Source organism: Podarcis muralis, chromosome 8 (genome assembly GCF_964188315.1).
Source record: "Podarcis muralis chromosome 8, rPodMur119.hap1.1, whole genome shotgun sequence".
Taxonomy (NCBI): Eukaryota; Metazoa; Chordata; class Lepidosauria; order Squamata; family Lacertidae; genus Podarcis; species Podarcis muralis.
Window position 1 is genome coordinate 41,590,471 of NC_135662.1, and position 26,518 is coordinate 41,616,988.

At 42.1% G+C, this 26,518-nt stretch overlaps 1 protein-coding gene across 3 annotated transcripts in view; it reads right to left on the minus strand.

Annotated features, from left to right (window-relative positions):
- ASXL3 (ASXL transcriptional regulator 3) overlaps positions 1 to 26,518 on the minus strand; it is a 100,725-nt gene that overhangs the window by 56,012 nt on the left and 18,195 nt on the right. The window contains exons 1-2 of one of the 3 annotated variants that reach the window (XM_077933066.1): positions 26,167 to 26,357; positions 24,249 to 24,331 (exon numbers count right to left, since the gene is read on the minus strand). In XM_077933066.1, the coding sequence (XP_077789192.1) occupies positions 24,249 to 24,304 (56 nt within the window). In that variant the 5' untranslated portion in view covers positions 24,305 to 24,331; positions 26,167 to 26,357. Of the gene's footprint in view, positions 1 to 13,863; positions 13,929 to 24,248; positions 24,332 to 26,166; positions 26,358 to 26,518 lie in introns of those variants that run through there. The other 2 variants (XM_077933067.1, XM_028737062.2) reach the window with 2 other exon arrangements.

Genomic DNA, 26,518 nt, shown 5'->3' on the forward strand with positions numbered 1-26,518 from the left:
TTAAATTGCTTTTGGGAGAGAAGAAAACTATGCAAGTGGAAGCAAGTTTTCATCACTTTTTAAAAGTTTTGTGTCTTTAGTTTTTTGGGCAACAGATGGATTCAAAAAACTTAAGTCATATGGTGTGGCTTAATTACTAAACAAGAGGTATGGAATCAATCTTGTCTGAAAATCATACTTGGGCCCTCTTTCATGAAAACTCTTTACCTGTCCATAGAAGTGCAGAGAATAATTCATGGGGGGGGGGTAGAAAGGAGACAATGGCACATCTGTAATGGCACACTTTCCTAAATGAGTGCTCTTGTGATGAAAACAGCAAAGTACAAAATTGCAGCCTACCAAACCAAAATGTTACCAGCCACCACTGCAGCAAACTATTGTTTGTTTCGATGGGACCTACAAATCATCTAAACTGATCCAGTGCAATCTCTACTGTGAAAACTGCACTAACAGTGCTCTTTAATCTTCTGGATTTAATATTAGCAAGTACACGGTCAGTTGTAAGCTAATTTACATACTGCTAATTTATTGAGGTGGATTTAGGGCAGCACAACCAGTTCTGCAGCACTGAGCGCCGAGCCTAGAGGGCACCACATGGCTTTGCAACCATGACATAGTGAAGGGAGCAGAACAGAAAGCGAAAGGCAGCACTGAATTTTGGCCTCGTACAAATCGCCACTGAAATTTGAAGGATCAAAGTCCAGCCATGCTAACTTACGCTGGGAGGCAGAGTATATGCTTTAGAAATAAATAAGTAAAAATGTGGTTTTGGAGAAATGCCCATTTTTAAAATATTTAAAACATCCATTCTATTCACCTCTCTCATTCTCTGCTTTGGGAAGATCCAAGTGATAATTTCCACAAAATGCTATTTGCGTTTGGCATGGTTTCCAGAAACAGCACTATAAAAGATATGGCAGCCCTTTTTTTGCCAGAAGGTAAAAACAGAACAAGGGAAAATAAATGACTATTGTTGAGATGAGCACAGAGAACCCTTTGACAACATAAACTCTTGGCAGTCAAAAGTGTTGCTATTATACGTAGCATGGAAAAAAAAACAGTAAAGAATGCTTTACAGTGGCCATTTGAAAATTAAATGAGGTTTTATAGAACGATAAAGTTGAAAAGTCCCCAAAGGCTAACGCTTTGCTAGCAAAACAGAAAAAGGCACTGTTTGTCCTGCTGAAGTAGCTTCCAAGCATCTTTTCTTGCTTTTTTAATAATAAGCAAAATTAGAAATTACTTTCCTAAGCAATGCTTAAAAATCATCCATGCCACTATCATTTCAAAGGCTCCATTTTTAATTGCATAACTAGTTTCTGCACAGAACGTTTAGAATACCAAAAGTTACTGCACTGCAATCCCACTGTACCAGAGGTATTTTTGTGAAATGCTTTTGTTCACATTACCGGTTAAAAAAGCAGCAGCAGCAAAGCTGTGGAAAACAGGTAACAGCACTTGTCTGTATCAGCAACTTTTCATAATAAGCACCAGTAGAGTAAACTGTAATAGGGAGCATTTAATCTTTTACATAAAACCACAAAAAGATTGTGCAACATGTACCCAACTGCAAATGCACCCTTCTTTTATCTCCTTTCCTTTTTCTCAGAAAACATTAGGCTGAGCTAAGGGAAGCCCTGCCAGCATTGCCAACCCAGCAAAACCTTTTGCTACCTAAAGCAGAGCCCAAATGCCTTGCCAAATGATGTCTAGAAAGCCTCATTGCATCATTCAGACACCACTTCACCTCTCCCTCCTCATGGTGCTGCCTAAATCAGGTTGACTCATCCTCCTGTATGGCAGGGTCAGCCCCACAGCACAAATTCTAGTTCACTTCATACACAACTCAAAGCCAAAACCATCCTTTGTGTGATCATGCAAACATGCAGGTTTTTGGAAATAAGATCATGGCTGCTTTGCTCCTCTTCCAGTCCTGTTGCTTCCACACTGCTGTGAGCCAAGCCATGGTTTGGCTTAGCATTGTGTCCTAACCCAGGCACCTCCCCCAGACAAACCATGGGAGGTAAGCCATAGAACAAACCTTTGTTTGGAGCAAGATAAACCATGAGCCTGGATCCTTGTGTAATGTGAAGGCAAACAACAACTTAGCTCACAAGACCAGATAAAGAGGCAAGCAGCTGTGATCTTCTCTCTAGGAACCCATATCTTTGCCCATCCACACAAAGCCGTGGTTTGGTTTAGCATTACAGACAAATCAGGTCTCTGTCTCCCCAAAAATTTCAATGCTCACCAACTGCAGAAAAATAAACTGAAGAAACTGTAGTCACCAAAACTAGAGATGCTTCTTGCATTGTCTTTATAGTAATCACTTCTGCCTCCTCTTGATCTTTGCCACAGGCCCACAGACACATTTTGTCCTCATCTTCCAATCTCAGCTCTAATCTCCTGGTCCCCTGACAAAGCTGAGACTGCTCCCTGAATCTCTTCTATATTGTAACAGAACCAGCTGATGGCATGGTGAGAAGCAAGATCAGCTGTTCCTTCCTGTCATTTCAGCTGTATGTAGCCCCTCACATAATGATGGAGAAAGTACCTTAGAGAAATATACCTAGAAGGGATATATTGTACAGTGGCTTTTTCCCCTTTTAAGTGTTGATATATTGAATCTGCCTGTAATGAAGTCACTCTGCTTGCACAGCCTAGCCTGTTATTAGTATGCTGTACTGTATGGATTAAAATCAGATAAGGCATTTAACATTTTCCTAACATCAGAAGAAAACATGCCAAGATAAATTTCCTCAACCTTTCATCATTCTGAATCCTATTAGTTAAGATAAGTGCTTTACCTGGTGAAACAGCATTTTGATCTAGAAGGTTACTCTACCGATTTCAAAACCAAACGTTTTGAAAGCCCAAATGCAGGAGATGAAATCAAGCCGATTCCCCACCCCCTTTTGCTACACTGCTCAGCTTTGCAGCCCATGAGAAAACAGCTGTTCAGTTCTACCTTCGGTTTACAAAATTTCATTCTTTTTCCTCAACCTCCCCCAACCCCCAGGAAAATCTCTCTCTTTGAGAAATAGAAAGCATTTCTTTTGTCTGGAGTATTTGGAGTCTATGGGGAAGGACACAGTGGCACAGGATGTGCTCTGTATGCAAAAGGTCCAGGTTTAACTCCTAACATCTCTAGGAATGCCTGGCAAAGACTCCTGTTTGAAGTTCTGGAGAGCTGCTTGCCAGTCAGCACTGCAGTAATGGTCAACTAGATAGACCAATGGTCAGCCTTTGTGCAGGGAACATCTCTATGTTGCCGTGTTGAGAGACTTGTGTGGCTGTGCCTCTACTGTTTCATTTTTTAAACACCATGTAAACGTCTTAGGGCTTTCAAAGATCAGAAAACCTTGGGTTCATTTCAGGAGGGCTCATTCAGAGTTTTTAGCCAAATTTTCTGTTTACCCAGGCGTATAATCCACAATGCTTTCCAATTTAATCTACACACCTTGCCACACCTTATTTGGCTATGCTCATGTCACTGGGTGCTTCACTGACTTGTGAGCCCATTCATTAGTTCACACTGAAAGCAGCTGGCCATTCTTTACATGAAACTAAAAATATTCAAGCAGCACAAATACTTCCTGAGATTAACCCAAACTTGTAATACTACAGAAATATATTTTAAGCGACACCCCCCCCCCCAAAAAAACCACACCCTTAAAACATGCTGGGCTTCCCTTAGACACATACATAGATAGGCAGGCAACGAACTTTGAGCTAGTAATATTTCTTATTGCCTGCAAAGCTGAACAATGCAACCCTATACAGTGGCTACTCATCACAGGGTCTCATTGAGTTAAATGAAGCTGACAGGACTGCAGCCCTGGGTATCCAGTGTTCATCATACTCAAGAGTTGAAATCACTGGGCTTAAGTAACTTAAATGGGTCTCACCTGAGCAGGAGTTAGTTGACTATCACCTTAATGATCCATTTACAAGGCAGAACCTTTGTTGTTCTACACACATAAAAATGCAAGAATGCTGTCACGCTGCACTTTGCTTGACCACAGACAGGTGGCACTGCAAACTACAGAGTGACAAGACATGGTGGATGGGCAGCCCAGGTGAGTCCCAGAGGGAAAGCCATAACAGGCTGCAGCAGCCTGCCCCATCACCTCCACTGGCTTCTCAGGCTGTCAGCCCTGGGTCTCCTGCCTCCAGGAGCCAGATCTCCAGGCTGGCTCCTCCCTGCCCTTCCCCTTTACACTTCCCCATGGGTAAGGGAAGGAGGAGGAGGATAAAAAGAGGCTTTGGGTGAACTCCAAGGGAGAGAAGTAATTTTGGCAAGAGGGCTGGATGGGTGGTGTGGGCAAGCAAAGCAAACAGGAGTAGCAGCCCTAAGGAGTAAAACATAACAATACATTAACACCAATAGCTATGTTTCAGCACAATGAGAAAGATTTGATTTACTGTAGCATCTTAAAGACTCATGTTGATACAAGGTTATGACATGATAATACAGGAACATATATTTTCGGATAGCTATATGAACAAGGCCCCTGAAGTTCAACTCAGATGAATAGTATGCATGTATATGAAAGTAAGATATATAATTCATATTCCAGTTCAACAAGTTTTGTTTTACTTATTAGTAGCAAATATATTACAGTGTCTTTTAAACTTAATGCAATGACCTTAATAATATCTTCCTCATCCAACGCTCAAACACTCCAATAAGCAGTAAGCATAATAAGCTATATATTTCTTTTCAGGATTAGTGAATTGTTGTTTCTAAGGCACATGAAGTTTGAAGGAGCTATGAGTGTAGAATCGAGGACTTGTATCATCCAGCAAGGAAGGATGTTTTAATTTTTGCCTATTGGACTAACCCCCTTTTTCCCCAAGTACTTTTTAAAATTAAAAGTTCAGACTAAAATAATGCAGCAGGTATGTCAAACTGTTCACTGTACATGCAAGATGGAGATTTCTACACAGTTCATCTAAAAATTACTTGCTTCCAATAATATCCTGCACAGAATTAAGGAAAATTGTTCTCAGCAAGTTACAGCAATGCTTTCCAGCTCCAGAATAAGCAAAGAGAAGCTAAAGCAATTTGATCTCACAGCAAGAAAGAAAACCAGCTGTAAAATTCAGGGAGTAATATGAATATCCCCAGTAGCAAGCTTTAAATATAACAAGCATTTAAAGTGTCTCATTTACGCTGAAAGTTGGAAGTGCATATGATCCATATCAATATCATTTTGCTGAGCAGTTCTGCATCCATTTTTAAAGTTAATTCTGTAAAGGAAGGCTTTCAACCTCTAAAACCTTAAAAATGAGCTAATTCTGTTCCTTTTAGTTCTTAATTTTCTTTAAAAAAAAATTGGGGGATCATGTTTATATATTTAAAATATCACAGTTTATCCACACTAATCAGTTTTACTGTTGATTGATCTACAGATTAAGAAAATCAATTTAAAGTTTATTTTAATTAATAAATATTGTTATAATACCTAAAAGCAGGCCCAGCCCAACCATAAGGCAGGGTGAAGGCACCGCCTTAGGTGGCAGAAGCCATTGAGAAGGCCCACCTGCCCTGCCACCTCTACCACAGGAGAAGCAGGGCTGGTGGAGAAATGGTGCCAGTGGAAAAGCGGCACTGGCATTGGCGCCAGTTTCCAGCAAGATCTCATGAGATGTCGTGAGATTTCAGTGAGATCTTGCTGGAAATCAGTGAGATCTCACAGGAAGGAAAACAGTGCTAATGCTAGCACCGCTTCTCCAAAGGAAGCAAAGGGAGTGCAGTGGTGGCAGTGGCTGGGCAGGACGGTACTTCCTATTTCACCTCAAGCAGTGAAACGAGACACAATGCCCTTGCTTAAAAGATTGTCTCACCTCTTATATACCCAACTGTGCTCTGCAGGACAGCATTTCATAAGGAGGACCATTCCATATAACAGGGGTCACCAATGTGGCACCTGCAGACAACAGTGTGTCCACCACTGGCTCTTATGTTGCCCATAAAACTTCTGTAAATATCAAGGGGTGGCGCTTGGGGGGGAATTGTCATCGCGCACTCCTTGGTGTGTGGAGTGCCTCAGGGTGCGATACTCTCCCCGATGCTTTTCAACATCTTTATGCGCCCCCTCGCCCAGCTGGTTCGGAGTTTTGGGCTGGGTTGCCATCAGTATGCCGATGACACCCAACTCTATCTGTTGATGGATGGCCATCCTGACTCGGCCCCAGACACACTGACCAGATGTTTGGAAGCTGTGGCCGGATGGTTACGTGGGAGCCAGTTGAAGCTAAATCCTTCGAAGACAGAGGTCCTGTGGCTGGGACGGGGCGATATGGGATTGGGGGGGCAACTCCCATCTCTTGCGGGGGCGCAATTAGTGCCAGCACCGTCCGTTAAGAGTTTGGGTGTAATCTTCAACACCTCCTTTTCCATGGAGGCGCAGATTGCAGCTATAACAAAGGCGGCATTTTTCCATCTCCGCCAAGCTAAGCAGTTGGCTCCTTACCTCTCTCGCCCTGACCTAGCCACTGTGATCCACGCGACGGTCACCTCCAGACTGGATTATTGTAACTCGCTCTACGTGGGGTTGCCCTTGAGACTGACCCAGAAACTCCAGCGGGTGCAGAATGCTGCAGCGAGACTCCTTGCGAGGTCTTCGCTGCGAGATCACATTCACCCAGTGCTATACCAGCTGCACTGGCTCCCGGTGGAGTACAGGATCAGGTTTAAGGTGCTGGTTTTAACCTTTAAAGCCCTATACGGCCTAGGACCCTCGTACCTACAGGACCGCCTCTCCTGGTATGCCCCACAGAGAAACTTACGGTCTTCAAATAAAAACATCTTGAAGGTCCCAGGCCACAGAGAAGTTAGGCTGGCCTCAACTAGAGCCAGGGCTTTTTCGGCTGTGGCTCCGATCTGGTGGAACACTCTGTCACAAGAGACCAGGGCCCTGCGGGACTTGACATCTTTCTGCAGGGCCTGCAAGACAGAGCTGTTCCACCAGGCCTTTGGCCAGGGCACAGCCTGACTCCCTCCCTCGGCAATCTTCGCGGAGCTTTGGCCCAATAGTTGTCAGTGGCTTGAATTAATTAATTTTTATAATGAATGATTTTAGAATGTTGTTTATGCTGTACTGTTGTACTGTTTTATTGTTGTTAGCCGCCCTGAGCCCGGCTTCGGCTGGGGAGGGCGGGATATAAATAAAATTATTTATTATTATTATTATTATTATTATTATTATTATTATTATTATTATTATCTCAAAAATCTACAATGCACTGTTTCTTCTTGCTGTTTGCTCTCCCTGCTCAGTTCCTGATCCACTGGCTTAGCCACTCCTACATGGTATACAACCCTCTGAAATATGTCCACATTTCACTGGATTCCACAATTGGTCACCCACCCTGCTTTCTATTATGAACCAAGGAGAGATGCAAAGAGCTTCTCTTTCTGATTGTGGCAGTGGCTGGTGTAGCTGCCTTATTTACCATTTGTTGGGAGCACTAATGCAGGGCAGGGGATGCCTGCACCATTTTGTGCTCCCATTTCTCTTTCTGTTCTTTTAGGTGTGGCAGCCATTTTGTTTTATTTTGTGACTGTTACCCATGTGCCCACTGGCTAAAAAAGACTGGTGACCTTTGCTGTACAATTTAGGAACTGGGCATTTTGTGTGGGGACCCCTGACATTTGGAACTGCCTCCCATTTCATATCTTGCCCCGCATCCTGCACCTCACAACAACACTCCCTCCCATTGCTTCGGAACTATCTCAATGGTAATGAAGTCAAGATCCAACCCAGTGTTTATCTACATTTCCATTCACTGCATTAAATGTTAGGATTTGGTAAGGTCACATCTTCACAATTCAGTATCATTCATGTGTGTGTGTGTGTGTGTGTGTGTGTGTGTGTGTGGTGTGTGTGTGTGTGTGTGTGTGTCCTATACATTTACTTAGGGTGGTATTCAATGCTACTGTTACTCAGAGTAGACCTATCGAAATCATTGGCCACGATTAAATTAGGTCTAGGACTCCTTGTCCTGAAATCTGGTCAAGAGGAGAAAAGAAATCTGCTGCGGCAGCATTGAATATATTCCCATAATTTTATTAGTCCACAACTGGGGTTTGTTTTGTTTTTGTACTACACCACTTCTCTATATATTTGTAGATTTGAAAAGCACATTAAAATAAAAAAAAAGGTCTTTCCATCTTGTACATAATATTGTTGAAAGTTAACTGCTCTGGGATTAGTGATTTGTGTATTTTTAAAAAAGAAATTAAAAGAACATAAGAACATGAGCCTACTGCATCAGACAGGCCCATGCCAAGCTTCTCTGAGGCCTGGAGTGAGTCTTTTTCATGAGATGCAGCACCACAGCACCACCACCTAATCTGATCAAACTCTGCACACTAGTGTGCAATAACGCAGGTCCAGATTTTACTATCAAAGCCTTGCAGTACATACAGACAAGCATGGGCATATCACCTATGGCCATTTCGCCCATTAAGTCCCTGGTCGACTGGGAAGCATGGGGCATTCTTAGCATGACAGCATAAATCCAGCAGGCCCCCTGACAGCACCCCCCAGCCAACTTAGTCCTCCAATGCCTGGGGCAAGTGTACCTGGCTGTTCTCACCTCTGCATGGGGCTAGCATCAGTTCATGTAGTCCCACAACAGTGTAAGAGCAGGGAGTATACCACCATTATGGGACTGGTCTGGTCTCTCGCCTCACTGCTTTTCAACATCTGTTTTCCCCATACAGTACTGGCAGTTACTGGTCATATTTCCCTTCCTGCTCCTTCCTCCTTGTCAAGTGAGTAATCTGCAGCCCCATACAAAAAATTGGCTGCCATCACTGCCCAGCAACCTAATCACCACTGTCTCCCAGCTCTTACCACCAAACACTCATTGCTTGCTTGAGCATCAGAGGAGGGCTGGTGCCAGTGAGTTGTGCAGCAGCTGATTCAGATCATGCCTGGCATCAGGAAACTGAAATGAGGGTTTGGTGCTCACATCATGCTAAGCCAAAGCCATGGCACAGCACTAACGCACAAAAATATAGTCCTCAGGAACAGTGCAGTTGCTGCACCCTTTCCCTGGTCCTGTTGTATTGACATAAGCTAAACATGTTTTGTATTAGCATGCTGTTAGAACCCAGGCTCATGGTTTGTTTCGCTCCAGACAAACCACAGCTCATGGTTTGTCTGGAGGAGATAAAACATGAGCCCAGGTTTGGATGACATACTAAGTCAAATTATGGCTTAGTTCAAGGCAGTGCAGCAGCAGCAGGAGGACTGGAGGAAGATTACAACAGCTGCAATCTTCTGTTCAGGAATCCTCTTGTTTGAGCTAAACAGTCTTTCTCAAATCATGACCTAGTCCTAGGTAAACTGGATCATTTACGCTGCTGTCTTCAATAGTTCTACACAAGAGACTGAGTAATCATAAATTTGGTAAGTTTTCTTCAACTGAAGCAATTTTGAAGAATTTCTGCTGCCCTGGATGTCAAGAAACATCTGAAACAGACAAAAGCTCAGAAATAAATCAATGATTAAGCAGATGGGGCGCAGAGTCCCCAGCCATCCTTAGATTCAGCAGCTGTATCAGAACTGGTAATGAGATAAAAGTCTCTGCTTTCTTGGGTCAACCTAAAGCTTCTTTACACTTTCTTTTTCATGCAATTATCTTGAAACACAATCACTTTAACTTGCTCAAACTTGTCACATATCATTATTCTTCCACATGACACAAGGAGCCCACATGACTACAAGGTTTAACACACACACACCCCCTCATCTGAATAATAGACATGGCTTCTGAAACAATTCCCCCCCCCCCTTCAGCAATTTCCAGAGTTCTCTCATGTACAGAATCTGGATGGCAAACAATCAAGGCAAGAGCTGACTGTGCCCAGCTAAGTTACCTCAAACAAACTGCAACTCTTCCAACTGAACATTTTCCTGCCTTTGCTTTATATGAAATGCAGTAATAATCAACACTGGAAGTCCATATGTCAAAACCTTAGAGTTATTACTTTTGAGACTTGGATTCTGCTCTGATCATGAATAAGAGACAACTTTGGGATTGGCTCTTCTGGATAGAATCCAGAAGGGATTTGCATTTAATCAGGAATTATAGATTCTCGCCATGGTTCCCATTTCTGAAAATGGAGCATTTCAGAGCATCTTATTTGAACAGACTCATGCCTGCTGCATTAAGAAATGCCTTTATGGAGCACATATTCCAAATGATGCCCACAGCATCTTGGATGGCTGCTATAATAAGGTTCCATATGACGACAGACTCTGCATATGTGGCCAACCTCAAGCGGAAGACACCGTACATTACTTGCTAATCTCCCCATTAAATGTGGATCCAACAGATCGTTTCCTGAAACCTTTGCTAATTCCTGGAAGCAGGCTTACTATGGCAGTAACACTTTCACTTTCTTTTGTGTGACCCAAACAGATTTATGACACATAAGTGGTGCTTAATGCTCTGGCTGCAAGAAAGATTAGAAAGAGAGAGCAAGATGATATTGCAATAAGTTGCACTGGAGATTCAGAAGTCTAATGGAAGTTAAGCTAGGTATGAGGGAGCAGACAATACTTATGAATTCTGACTCCCTTTCTTTAAATCATTGATGCCTTATATTATGTAATTGCTGTATGCTGCATGTTATGGTCTGCAGTTTGGCAAATTGTAATAAAATTCCTGTCGCCTTTGGTTAATACTCTTTGGTCGGTTAAAATAATAGACTGAAACCCAAATTCATATGCTCACTTGTGGTGCATTGATGCCCCCAAAATTAAACTGTGTGGGAGGATAACGCCATGGAGAAAGTGTTTCTGTGAAACAGCTTCCCACATGGAACAGCACTGAGGTTCATTTATTGCATCGTATCAGGGCAACTTGTTCCAAGATTTCACTGAACCAACCAGGTCACCTTATCACCTGATATTTTGCAGACTGAGAATATATAATCCTTAGGCGTTGCTTATCTCTTATGACCACTCAAAAGATTATACACTAGTGGCCAAAATTGTGGAAACCTTTTGGAAAAAGTGTATTTCTGAGGTCTGATGGATCATAACACCAGCTTTTGATACAAATATGTATCAATGGAAATATAATTCAATGAAGAATGCAATGAAACAAAGTTTGTTCAATTATCTGTATTCTATCAAAAGTTATAGCCAAATAACCAGAAAAAGGAAACACAACTTGCTTAGGTTGATATGCAGTAGCTTTCCTTCGTCTGAATGTAGCTGATGAGTATAAGTGTTTAGAGAGCCAATCAGGTGTTATGAGCCATCACATCTCGGAAATACACTTTTTCCAAAAGCTTTCCACAATTTTGGCCACTAGTGCATAATTCATAAGAGTGTGCATTCAAAACTATCTTGCATCATTGTTCCACATACAGAGCAAAGCAGGAGGAAGGAACCAAACAGAAACAACCTCCCCAAATATGTAGGGTGTTCCCTCTTGGTTTCTGAGATCGTATTAGTTTTTTAGAAAATCATGGAAAAGTAAAAACAGATTGCTACTTTAATAAGGAAGAGGAAATGGACAGCAAGAAGAAAAGCCTGAAAATATTGCCAGCATCTGAAATTCACAGTGTGACAACTCTTACTCTTTTTGTCTTTGTGTTCACCTTCCACAGAGGGGTCTTGGCTCAGCAGTACAATACATGCACCGCATGCATATGGTCCTCAACATTTCCAGTTAAATGGTTCTTAGGTAGCAGAGCTGATAAAGACGCTTTCCTGAGACCCTGGATAGTGAGTCCTGGTCAGAGTAAACAACACTGGGCTAGAGAGACAAATGAACTGGTACGCCAGCTTCATATCTTCAACCCTCCATAGCAACCAAGAAGATAGTTGGTGGTTATGTTGATTTTGATGGCGTTGGCTAACATTTGTCAGAAATATTTTGTAATTGTCACAATAAAATAGAGACATTTGTACATAACCATGCAACTACTAAAGTTACCATAAAGGTAAAGGTAAAGGTACCCCTGCCCATTAGGGCTAGTCGTGACCGACTCTAGGGTTGTGTGCTCATCTCGCTCAAGAGGCCGGGAGCCGGCACTGTCCGAAGACACTTCCGGGTCACGTGGCCAGCGTGACGAAGCTGCGTCTGGCGAGCCAGCACCAGGGCTGCACACGGAAACGCTGTTTACCTTCCCGCTATAAAGCGGTCCCTATTTATCTACTTGCAGGGTTGCTTTCGAACTGCTAGGTTGGCAGGAGCTGGGACCGAACGACGGGAGCTCACCATGCCGCGGGGATTCGAACCGCTGACCTTTCGATCAGCAAGTCCTAGGATCTGTGGTTTAACCCACAGCGCCATCCGTGTCCCGTACCATAGCAGCTATCAATTACCATCCTTTTTCCAAAGAACTCGAATGCGCATGATGAAGCAAGTTGCTTAAACCTTAGCAGGTCTGAGTTTGGCCTGTATGTAGAAGCCCATATACACTGCCTTGAAATTCACACAAAAAATGTGTAATCAATTAGGAAGTAAATAAAATAAATATTGTGCCTTAAGTACCCGAGATTTTGTGCCCAAATAATATATGACATGTGCTATATCCACCCAACATTGGCCCATCAACACCATTCAGATATTAGGTTCTCTCCCCCTCCTTCTGAAGTATATTTTTTAAAAAAATCATGAAACAACCCATCCTTGAAAGGAGCGGCAATAGTAGTAATGGTAGCAATTTGTGCTGCTGACAATTACAGGATTCATGAAATGCCAGTATTCAATATAGGTTTTTTTAGCACATGGTTGTTCTTTTGCTGCTATAAATATTATTAACCAAATGCAACCCCCAAAAAAGCAAACGTCACTTGAAGAGCATGGATTTGAAGTAGTGTAATACAGTGGTACCTCGGGTTAAGAACTTAATTCGTTCTGGAGGTCCGTTCTTAACCTGAGGTGCCACTTTAGCTAATGGGGCCTCCCACTGCCACCGCGCTATTTCTGTTCTCACCCTGAACCAAAGTTCTTAACCCAAGGTACTATTTCTGGGTTAGCGGAGTCTGTAACCTGAAGCGTCTGTAACCTGAGGTACCACTGTAAGTCTACAAAGCTGAAACAGAAATCAAATCACTCATATATAAAGGATTATATATCACGTTTTAATTTCACACACACACCTGAGACAGATAGATACATATAGATTCTTTATACTCCATACTATAATATAGTCCACACTTTCAGAGCTGTGCGTTTTAATATTTGCACAAGAATAGCTACACAACTTTCTGCCTTTTCCACCACACATAGAAATATGTGATTGCTTCATATCCATAAATCATGCCACTGAGGTGGGCCTCTTGCTACTTTTGTTGTCACAGAGTAATGGCAGAAAAGCAGCAGCAGAGGTCCTAGGAATTTATTTGTGTAGTATCTGGTGGTCCTATCAGAGCCACAGATGTCAGTGTAACCCTGCTGTGGTCACATCCAAATGAATATGGGCGGAGGAGCTTTCAAGCACACAGGCAGACCGGCCAGTCTTCCACCACTGCAACACACTGTTCGTAGCATGCTAGTTAATTGTGACAAATTCCCATTGAAAGCAATGGAACAAGTCAGTTACAACTACCAGTAAGTTCTTCAGCTGGTTTCAGCAGGACTTATGATACACATTTGTTTGGAAGTAAGGCTGTCTGAATAGCCTTACAGCTAAGTTTAGCGGGACTGGGTCACTGTATACTTTGTGCCAGGTAAACTACCAGCTTTTCCTTTCCAAAGCTGAACCTGATATATAATTGTTCTACAAAGACCGTTCTTCAATCTTACCATCTTCTCAAATTCCAAGCACATTTTTTGCAAAGTTAAAAAAGAGCACCAATCTTTTACAGTCCCAAAACTGTTTACCTTAAAAGCTGTTTTTCTTTCCAGATACTGAGAAGAGGATTGGCCAGATGAGGATCTTTTTACAACTGATTGTCGCAGCAGGAAATATATTAAAAAAACAAAACAAAACACAACCTGAAACGTGTGTCTCAGACAATATAGATCTATCATGTGTGTGCATTTTCCAACAAATATTATGTTCATGTTAATGTATGGGTTTTATTTTGGCTTATAGACTTTTTCTTTTTAAATTTTCTCTCTGCTGCACTTCATATTTGAGGCATGGGGAAAGAATCAATCAATTGAGGATCTGAATGCTTTAATGATATGAGAGAGAAACAAACTTGTGAACCATAAAGTCTGGCAGATTCATACTACAGTTTGACTTTGAACAAAAATAATGTCTAATATCTAAGCCCAGTTATTCTAAATTAAGATTACAATGAAAGAGACCTTTAGCTTCTTAAAAATAATTACAGTGAATAAACTTTAGCCAAGATAATGTATGGTTAGGCAGAGATTGCTATGATAAGCCCACCTAAAATTATTGCATGAGTGAACAGAAGTACCAAAACCTATTATTAGTATTCAGAGATGAAGCCTTTCAAATCAATGCAAACCAAAAGCTTTTCAGAGATCAATGACAAGCTGGTGATCACCTTTGGCTGCTGACAATTGGGCTGGTTCTCACAAAATTCAAAACCATGGTTTAGTGCTTTGCAGATAATACTTAGCAAGACCAAGCAAAATGGTGGACTCATATAGTCCTCATCCCCTGTCCTTCCCCTGTGTGGAAAGGAATAGGACATCTATCAAAACTATTTCACTTTCAAAGAATCTCAGCTTAGCTTTACACACAAACCAGGAATCCTGGTTTAATAAAACAAACAATGGTGAGTCGCTAAACAAACCAACTTTAAGTTCTCTTGTTTACCTAATTTTTTGTTTTTTTAACTAGGATTCCTATTTGCAAATAATACTAAATCAAGATTATCTGAAACTGAATGCAATCTTGGCAGAAATCCTCTTCCTAGCTGCATAGGAGGAGAAGGGAGGAGGAGTGTACAAGTCTGATGCTTCACTCAAGCTTACTGAGGCTCCTCCATTTCAAGCTATGGTTTATGTGCAAACAAGCCAAATATGTTCAATGCATGCTGTCTTAACCTTTATGCATTTTTCACTACAGCTACTTAACTAACTATAGAATGGTGAGGTTGCAATTAAAAGTGTAGTACTAAATGGAGGGAGGTCTGCCCCAGAAAACAGGCACAACAGGCAAAACATTGAGCTTTGGGGATTGCCAATCCACTATTTTTCAAAAAATTAAGAAGCCTTTTAAAAACAGAATTTGAATTGTGCTAGGATGTATTTTCATTACTTTAGATCTAGTGGTTATTTTCTTCCTGCAACAAGGGCATGTTCATTGCATGTCTTATCCCTAAACTCAGTTTCTCCTCCTTTGCTTCACAACCAGGCCACCAAATGAAGACCTTCAAGAGATTCAAGTACCGGTAGTTGTCTATTTCTCAAGAGGAGGTCTAAGATATTTTGCCTCCTGAGGCAAAGAACAACATGGCACTTCCTTCTACCAGTTCCACGCACATAAGCCAACTGGACTGACATGTGAATTGTACTTCAACACGGGTGATGGGACAGCATTCTCCATCTCACCCAAAGGCAGAAGGCGACCTAAGGAGGTCACAGGGCAGGTTATATAGCACAGGTAGTTCTGTCTCCCAACACCTTATCACTACTCACTCACTGAAATAAATATTAAGAGCATAATAACTGCAAATTCCATAGTTTTAACTAAGAATTACGTCTGTTCTGAATCTCCCAGCATTCAGCTTCACTGGATAGCCCTGTGTGTAGGGGGAAAAACTCTCTATCCATATTCACCACACTCTGTATAATTTTATGCACCTCTGTTGTGTTTTTTATTTTTATAAGATTTCAGCAAAAGGTTCCAGGGTTACAATAAAATATAAATTATAAAAGTAGATAAAACCATCACAATTATAAAGCCATTCAAAATGGAACAGAACAATATAAATTCAGCAAAAGAGATGTCTCTAGCTTAGACGCTTTCTAAACTAAACACCCCCAAATCTTGTAATCTTTCCTTATAGAAGAGTTGCACCAGCCCCTTGATCATTTTGGCTGTCTTTTCCTGAACCTTTTCCAACTGTACAATATCCTTTCTCAGGTAAGGTCACCGGAACGATACACAGTATTCCAAGTGCAATCTCAACATAGATTTGTAAAATATCTTTATAATATTGCTAGTTTTGTTTTCAATCCCTTTCCTGATGATCTCTAGCATAGAATTTGCCTTTTCCACAGATGCTGCACACTGGATCGAAATCCCCATTGAGCTATCCACTACAATCCAAAGGTCACATTTCTTGGTCAGTTACCACAAATGCAGACCATATTTGCATGTGTGTGGAGTTAGAATCTTTTGCCCCGTTGTGCATCACTTTAGACTTGCTTACACTGAATTGCATTTCTAAATATTAAGTCAGAGATGGGGAACCTATAATCTCATAAATGTTGTTGGATTCCAGTCTCCATCAGCCAGCATGGCCAATGGTCATCAATTATGAGAGGTATAGTTGGTTATTTTCACTACCCTCTTCTGAACCTTTTCTAGCTCTAAAGGTAAAGGGACCCCTGACCGTTGGGTCCAGTCGCGGATGACTCTGGGGTTGCGGTGCTCATCTCACTTTATTGGCCGAGGGAGCAGCGCACAGCTTCCGGGTCATGTGGCCAGCATGACTAAGCCGCTTCTGGCGAACCAGAGCAGCACACGGAAACGCCGTTTACCTTCCCACCGGAGCAGTACCTATTTATCTACTTGCACTTTGTGCTTTCCAACTGCTGGTTAGCAGGAGCAGGGACCAAGCAACGGGAGCTCACCCAGTCATGGGGATTCGAACCACCAACCTTCTGATCGGCAAGCCCTAGGTTCTGTAGTTTAACCCACAGTGCCACCCACGTCCCCCTATGACCAATGTACATGCTGTTCTGAACCTTTTCTAGCTCTACAATATCCTTTTTAAGGTGCAGGAACCAAAACTGTACACAATATTAGAAATGTTGCATAATGACACTATCCTTCTGGCATTATCACATTCAGCATCCATCATGCCAGTACATTAGATGACCAATGTAAGGTAAGGTAAAGGGTAAAGGACCCTTGGACGGTTAAGTCCAGTCAAAGGCAACTATGGGGTTGTGACGCTCATCTCACTTTCAGGCAAAGGAGCCAGCATTTGTCTACAGACAGCTTTCCAGGTCATGGGGCCAGCATTACTAAACCACTACTGGCACAGTGACGAGTGCCAGAGCTCACAGAAACGCCGTTTACCTGCCCACTGTAGCGGTACCTATTTATCTACTTGCACTGGCATGCTTTCGAACTGCTAGGTTGGCAGAAACTGGGACAGGGCAATGGGAGCTCACCCCATCTGAAGTATCCTAACTGCCGACCTTCCAATCGGCAAGCCCAAGAGGCTCAGTGGTTTAGACCCCAGGGCCACCCATGTCCCCCTATGACCAATGTACACGCACGTGATCTGGAATAGCTGCTCCTCTGCCTGTCCACTCTATCAGAGGCCTTTTCCATTGGTATTGTCTATGACTCATTGTGAAAATGTGACTAGATGGGACAGTCAGACAGCCAAGGACAACAAAAAGCAAGTATCACCACTACCAGTACACAGCTCAGGATGATGAAAACCGATGGAGGGTAACACCACCCCCATCTTCTAGTATTTACCACCAAAGGCAGCTGCTTCACTCTGCATAATGGCAGGGCTGGTCCTGCATATTCCACAAGTCATGCCTCCCTCCCTCAGTTTTGACTTTAGTGTGTAAGCCAGCGGCATTACTCTTTGAGCAGAATGTGAATATGACATTCAACAACAGAGATGCAGAAGCTATCGTTTCTCAAGGTTAATTTCTCCTCCCTCAAAAAACGGAATCTATTGCCTCAGGATTACTTAATATTCCCATATAGACAAATTCTAAGCTTGCATTCAGCGTGAAGCCGAATCTCATATCCGTGTTGTATGAAACCAATTGTACTATGGAAACCATAGCTTTCTTTGCATCCCTGTTTAAAGTCTTTTTTGGGGACGCGGGTGGCGCTGTGGGTAAAAGCCTCAGCGCCTAGGGCTTGCCAATCGTAAGGTCAGCGGTTTGAATCCCCGCGGCGGGGTGCGCTCCCGTCGTTCAGTCCCAACGCCTGCCAACCTAGCAGTTCAAAAGCACCCCCGGGTGCAAGTAGATAAATAGGGACCGCTTACTAGCAGGAAGGTAAACGGCGTTCCGTGTGCGGCTCTGGCTCGCCAGAGCAGCGATGTCACGCTGGCCACGTGACCCGGAAGTGTCTGCGGACAGCGCTGGCTCCCGGCCTCTTGAGTGAGATGGGCGCACAACCCTAGAGTCTGTCAAGACTGGCCCGTACGGGCAGGGGTACCTTTACCTTAAAGTCTTTTTAAAGTCTTCTTTAAAGAAACAAGCCAAATAAAAAAACAAAAAACCTGTCCCGCTGTCCCTTCATTGCATTTATTTCTTGGAAGTGTAATGCAGTTTTAATTTCCTAAAATTCTACACACATAATGCTTTCACATATCTTAATTAGCTCACGGGCTGCTACATTATTGTTGTTTAAAATTTTAAGGGACTGATGTGGATGCATGGCACCTTTGGGACCACTGTGGCCTAGTTGCGCCCTTCTGAATTTACGCCTGGAGCTACGAACCCTGCTGCCCCACACGCACACTGCACACAGGTGTCAGGGGTTTGGGGTGTGTGTGTGTGTGTGTGTGTGTGTGTGTGTGTGTAAACACACAGATATAGATAGACCGTCAGATGGGTATGTGCTAGGCAAATTCTGCAGGAAGTTCTTGAAGATTTCATACACATAACACCGAGCAAACTGAAAGCTAGATTTTATCCTTCTTGCACAGCAGAGTTGTTTCCAGGCACGTTCCAGTCAAGAGTCTGCCTAAACCCACGCCTCCTTGTTGTTGTTGTTTAGTCGTTTAGTCGTGTCCGACTCTTCGTGACCCCATGGACCAGAGCACGCCAGGCACCTCTGTCCTCCACTACCTCCCGCAGTTTGGTCAAACTCATGCTGGTAACCTCGAAAACACTATCCAACCATCTCGTCCTCTGTCGCCCCCTTCTCCTTGTGCCCTCCATCTTTCCTAGCATCAGTGTCTTCTCCAGGGAGTCTTCTCTTCTCATGAGGTGGCCAAAGTACTGGAGCCTCAGCTTCACGATCTGTCCTTCCAGTGAGCACTCAGGGCTGATTTCCTTAAGAATGGATGTGTTTGATCTTCTTGCAGTCCATGGGACTCTCAAGAGTCTTCTCCAGCACCATAATTCAAAAGCATCAATTCTTCGGCGATCAGCCTTCTTGATGGTCCAGCTCTCACTTCCATACATCACTACTGGGAAAACCATGGCTTTAACTATACGGACCTTTGTTGGCAAGCTGACGTCTCTACTTCTCAAGATGCTGTCTAGGCCTGTCATTGCCCTTCTCCCAAGAAGCAGGCGTCTTTTAATTTCGTGGCTGCTGTCACAAAATTAAACGCCTCCTTACAATCAGCTTTTTGATTCCCTCCTTACAATTCACTTTTTGAAGAAGCAAAACATTTTGTTCTGTAGCATTTTTCCTTTGAGAGCTACTTTCTGAGAGCTACCCAGTGCCCACAAAGACTGCCCCACTATAATGGGCAGCTTTGCTGTGCAAAGAAAACTGAATGGGATGCTGTGATTTGAATCAGGGATTCTCTTCCAGATAAGACTCTTGTAGGTTCCCTTGCTTGACCTTAGCTGTAGACATGCATCTCTAATACAATATAGTTGTCTTGCTGCATGGCCATACTCCTCAGACAGACAAATGTCAACCTGTAGATTTCTGGCCAGCTTCTCAAGCTCATGTGCCTCAGTTAAGGAACCATATTACAGTGGTACCTCGGGTTAAGAACTTAATTCGTTCTGGAGGACTGTTATTAAGCTGAAACTGTTCTTAACCTGAAGCACCACTTTAGCTAATGGGGCCTCCTGCTCCTGCTGCGCCACCACTGCACGATTTCTGTTCTCATCCTGAAGCAAAGTTCTTAACCCGAGGTACGATTTCTGGGTTAACGGAGTCTGTAACCTGAAGCATATGTAACCTGAAGCGTATGTAACCCAAGGTACCACTGTACTGCTTTCCTTCCCTGCTGATAAGGGACTGGAATCAAAGAGACTGAAGTGGGTGCGAGTAGACATCGACATCTACATGCACCCACATCAGTCTCTTTGATTCCAGTCCCTTTGTTTCATTTTTGCTCCTTTCTTCAGACGCATTTCTGAGCGAATGGCCCAGTACATCCTCAATATTGCTTGTTGGCTGCTCCAGATGGACTCCAGTGATTGACCTGAGCTTATACTGGCTTTTGTTACTGGGGCAGATTCTAAGATCTTGTATTAATTTACAAGGGCCTTGGGTCCAAGATATCTTAAGGACCGTCTGATCCCTTATATCCCTGCCCAATCAATGAGATCTTTGGGAGAGTCTCTGTTGGTAGTCCGCCAACGGTCAGATGTACAACTCAAAACAACTAGAAGCCGTGTTTTCAGTGTTGTGGGGCCAAGCCTGTGGAACTCTCTCTCAAATGAAATTAGACAGGAAACCTCTTTGGTCAACTTCAGGTGTATTCCAGCAGGCATTTTAATGTAGTTTGAATTTATGCTTGGCTTTATGATTAATTTTTAATTTTTATTCTCTGCATGATTAATTTTTATACACGCTACTTAGGAATGCTACTGATTAAGCAGCATACAAATGCCTTAAATAAAATAATACAATAGTCATCCTTTATTCACTCACTTTTTATATAGAATCCAGACAGAGATATGGACAAATTAATTGTGCACCACTGTTTCCTGCATTGGCCTCCCATTTTTTAAAATGCAATTGTAGCACCAGCCTATCCTTTGTAGACAGACAAAGGGCTATTGAACAAATCTTTCAAGGCTTTTGTACCTTTAATTAAATGTTTCCTCTTTGTAGGTTCTGCTGGCTTTATTGTTTCTTGTTAGGTGCAGAGTAAGATTACTGCTGAATTGCCTGTTAATTACCTATTGAAACAGCTCTCTTGATTGTCCCTTATTATCAGTATCTGTATTAGGGCAAGGGGACAAACTTTAATTACTTATATATATTATTAAATATTTTTCCATTTAATTATTATATTGCAAAATACTGTTCTTTTATTTTATAGAAATGAAAACTAATAAAAAGTAACTAGGTGATTACAGCCTCCCCCAACCACAGGAATGGAAACTGAAAACAGGAAGCAACTAAGAAGTTATGTTTTCATAATTCCACTGCCACATCCAACATGAAACAATTAAGTTGTCAGAACATGCAAGCAGTTACTTCTAATTAATGTTGGAAGGGGTCTTTGTTTAACAGGACACTTATGAATAAACATCATAGAAGGATAGTGGCCATAGGCAAGGGGATTTTTGAATAATATAGCACTATTTAAAGTGCTGTGAAACCTCCATTTTAACCAGCTCATTGTAGAAAAGCACTGCCTCAGCAGTGCTAAAGCACTCTAGTATAGCAACAACCTCATTGCTTCTTCAGTTCAAACATAAATCTCTCCATTCTATCTTGCCTTCAGAGTTATCTAGCAACACCATTTCTTAAAGTAAGTGCTGAACTTTACAGATACATTTGTATACAAGTTTACAACACAATAGTGCACTATAATGCAATTCATGCAAGAGTAAACAGTTTTTCCTTTTACACTTGTCACTGGCAGTTTATGCGTTTCCACTGCATTGATTTTTATCTTTCATTTTTTACAGCACAGAATGGGCCATTTAAGCTAGCTGCAGTGTTTTTTTTCTAGAGTCTTTTTCTTTGGGGAAAAAAGTTAAAGAAGGTTTCCTTTATTTCTAATTCCAATTACTTTGGGTTTTGTTTTGTTTTTGTCATTTTCCCACTACCCAGTCTCTCCAATGGTACAATAATACAATAATCTGTGGGAATAAATATGATGAAGACTGTATAATCATCAAGGGGGCTGTTTTTTATTATGAATAATAATAACAACAGTATCAGAAGTCAGAGTTCAATTATTTCAAAAGACATAAGAAAGAAAGAAACAGCAGCGGAGAAGAGTTCAAAACAATTGAAATGATTGTACCACAACATTTGATTTTCTTGTCTACTTATTTATAACTCAGTAGCTACATTTTAGTTATTATTTTTTTGCTCAACTTTTCTTCCCCAAATTATTTGGCACTTGCACCAAGCATCTGTCTATACTGACTCTATTTTAAGACTCTTGGCACAATTTTATCTTTACTTCTATATATAACAACAGTGACTTCTTAGTGTTTAGTTGCCTTCTAGGAACTCACCTATTGTATTTTATTACATACACCTATACTGTACACAAGGAGAACTGCAAATGATCTGCATTCTTTCTTAGAAAGTGGTGCTATATGCCAAGTAAACGCAACACGTTTTCTCTCTCTACCCCTCTCTGTTAATTTCTTCTAGTTAATGAGGGAGGGAATTCAAGCCTTGAGAAGAACTGCCCAGAAGCGGTACAGAATAGGTTTTTCATGTAGGCCATCACTATTTACCCAATGGCATCTCCAGACAGGACTGAGAAAGATCCAGATCTGAGCTGTAGAAGGCTGCAGCCTATCAGAGCAGAGCCTACTGAGTTGGATGGACCAATGATTCAGTAGAAGACAGCTTCATATGTACTTCTCTGGCCCATGAATGGGGCAACACATACACACAAACTGAACTCTGCTGGCTTCAGCTAAAAGCTATAATGATTTCTGGAAGACATGAATTGCTATACACTTGAGGGATCACCCACTGTGGCTTGTAGGTAGTACAAAGCCTCTAGTAAGACTTTTGCAAACTGCTGTGTCTGAAATACAGGTTGCAAGCAACAGATGGACAGGAGACCCTCCTGTCCTTTCTTTACCAGGATCTGGAAGGAATCCCATATTCTTCCATACGCCTATAAAGCTGTTGGAACCCCTGTTCAAAGTAGCAGCCTACACTCAAATGATGGGGAAATGGTTGGGTTTGCTGGCACCTGGAGCAGCAGCCTGGGTCTCGACTCAGAGGGGCCAACCTGATACATTAGTCCAGCAGCACCAAAGGATAATCCAGGCCCCCATATCATGCCAAAGGCTGAGTCACAGCCTAAGGCCAGCAGTGCAAAGGCTCTGGAGTCTGAGACCACAAGAGGCAGGCCCTCTGGAGTCTGTAACCTCTGAGCCTGCACTCCATGAGAAACTGACTGCCTCCACATCTGAAGCTCACATTCTCAATTCACCACATCAACGCAGACAGCACACATCAAAAAAAAAAACCTTGCCAGAAAGGAGGAGTTCTAGGCTCCAAGCAATCTGGCCCTGTGAGCATAAAAGCTCTTCAGTTTACTCTTGACTTCTTTGGAGCAAGTTGTTCACTCGGAGCTGTCCTTGGTGCTGCAGCTAATGACCTGTCTTGCTTCAGCATGCCCTGTGCCAAGGAAAGGACAGGACCAACACTTACATAGTTTTTATATGAAGTTGGCTTTGCTGGCTATGCACAAGTATGGCCAGTAGCTCCATGAGAGAAACTGAGGCAAATGTATCAGGCAGTGAATGTAAAGGATTAGCACTATATGGGCTCCTGCTCACTAATCTCACTCACTGGCTACTGCTGAAGCTGCTGCAGCCACACAAAACTCTTGCAGGGCTTTCCACCTCTATCCTGTAGAAGGGCCAGAGCTCATTGGTAGAGTAGTTGCTTGTAAGCAGAAGTTTCTAGCATTTCCACATAAGGCTAAGGGAGACTCCTGTCTGAAACCCTGGAGAGCTTCTCTCAGTCAGTGTAGACAATGCTGACCTAGATGTGCCATTATTAGTCCACTTCCTACATTCCTCTCAGTCTTGCTCTGAGCAACAGGGGTCTTTTCTCAGAGCAAAGCAATCTGAGCATGGTGGTCTGGGAGAGTGTTTGTGTCACTGATGTGCTATGGTGGCTAGAAATTCTGTTTTAAAATTAGTTTAAATGTACAAAAGTGGCAGAATGTTAAAAATGGCCTAAGTGTTGACTATATTGGAATCTGGTACAGTGACAAAATAAATGCTTCTCCATCCCAATGTATAAGATTGCAGCCATATTGTCCTTTCTGATTTCCCCTGCTAATATCTATTTATTATATATTTAGGTTTCCTCTGTAATCATAGGCTCACACACAGAATGCTATTTCCTGCATTATGAACAACATACCAACCTCAATTTAGATATTTTCCTTAAATTTTGTTTTTGTAAAGGCAAATATTGTAAAGGCAAATATCATATAAATACTGACCTTGTTTCTTTCAGCCCTTCTTTCTGAATAACTTCCAATATCTGCTTTGCAGTCATTGGTGAGTTGGGATGTTTTTCCAGTGCCTAAAAAGAAATATATGTGTAAGAAGGTAAAAATCATTATTGCATACATTTAAATGATTGTGTCATTGATCATGCACTTTGCATAATGCTGTGTAAAAAGTGGGAAGTTGTCATGTCAAGACCGGGGTCTTTCATCAACTGCCGAACAAGCACCTTAGCTAACAACAGGTTTAAACTGATAATCATGGGTGAAAACCTCACAAAATGCACAGGAAGACTCTTACATGGCAGAAAACTAGAAGAACAAGTCCTATTATTTATTATTACAAATACAAGAAACAATTTCCTGTAAGGTGGGGAGAGAAGGGAGGTAAATCTTGCTACTGTTTGGACTGTTTATTGTCACTAATAGTGCACTTTCAGGGAATCTTTCCATTTGCAGAGCTCTTAGAAGAACATGATACGTTTCAGAATGTTAAAGAATGAAAAATTCTTAACATGGGTGGAAAATGAAGCATCAGAAACCATCATAATTGGTTGCTGAAATATACTTTCCAGTTCAGCTAAGTTTTCCACTCCTTTGCCTTTTATGAAGTCCCAATTAATATTCTTCCATTTCGTCTAGCTGGTATGAAGGCTTCTGCCTCTTTTACTATCCTTCTAGTTGGTATCCTCCTCCATATTTTTCTTCTTAGTCATACTTCTAGGAATTCAATCAACCAAGTACAGGAAATGGTGACAGCACATAGACTGTATCTAAGGATATTACCAACTTAGCACTATTATAACTTGCCTTTCTACAATGAGAAATAGGCAATTAGCTCATCATCCATACCCAATCACTCCTAAGCTGCTCTCCCGGGAATGTCATGACAATCATTAGAACAGCTGCCCACCAGGAATAAATGGTGTCATACCAAAAATTACTGAACATTAATAACTGGAGAAGAGGTCAGGGATTTCTTTAAACAAGTACTATGACTTCCCAATTACTCAAGGAAGTGCTGCTGCTCCACCACAATCACCATATTCCAGATGTCATGTCTGTTGTCCCTGCATGGCAGGAGATACAGAATCTGTGTTCCTCCCATCATTCCTGATCATTAGTCATGGTGACTATTGCTGATGGGAGTTGGAATGCACAGGTCCTCCACTGCTGCCCTAGTATAAAAATTTTACAAAGATGCATGCCAATCATGCTGAGCTTTTGCAAGTGTGTCATGTTACAATACAATGAATTGCTAAGGCTGCAAATGCAATTCTCCAGCAACAGCTGTGCTCCAAAACTTGAAGATCAGAGACCAAAGAAATTGCAGATGAAAACAATACTTCACCCTTAATATTGGCTGCAGTAAAAGTCCCCCCCCCCAAAAAAGCAGTCTCATTCCATTCAGATATATAAAGCTACTCTTTTATTTTTCAAAATTTCCTGTTCTCCCCTTTTCAACTCACAAGACCACATACCAGTCCACTGCCCATCATAGTATCCCATCACAGTTTGGATCCTTACCCATAAGAGGAGTGAAATCCAGAGATTAAAAACCACACAGAAGCTTTGGGAGCCAAACCATACTTCCAAAGAAACAAATTTCAGATAAAATGAAACAAAACAAAACACAAAAAAGGTTAGTTGCAGATCGGGCAGTAAGCATATAAAGTGGATTTAAGACCTCAGTAAAATTTTAAAAGATAAAAGCTTTATTAAAAAAAAAAAAACAAGAAGAAGGAAGATGAAATGGAGGATAAGGCAAGAAGAAAGAAACTCAAGCTGAACTGGAAATATTCCAGAGTTTAAACTGAATAGACTTCAAAATGGTCATGAAGGGGAGGGAACTATACTGTACTGGACAAGGCTATGAAGGATATTGGGTACACTCGAAGGTGGGGTTACTCACTGTGGAGGACTCCCTGTTTCTCTTCCCGCGTATGGGCCCTCAGCACACCTGGGCAGCTCCTCCCTGAAATTGAGAGAATTTGGGTAGCCCTGTCCCCTTCTCTATGACATCACAGCCTATTCTCTAGAGGAAGTTGTAATGTGAGGTGTTACAGCACATTTGGATGGAAAGGGAAAGGCAATCTCATGTCCACTTTGACCATGAAAAAGGGAGAAGTAGGGTAGAAGCTGCACTGAACTGGTGCAGGAAACAGTGGGTAGACACAGGGATGGACATGGAATAGCATCATTACAAAAGACACAGCACAAAACAAAAAATCAAGCTGACAAAGCAACACACACAGCACACAGAT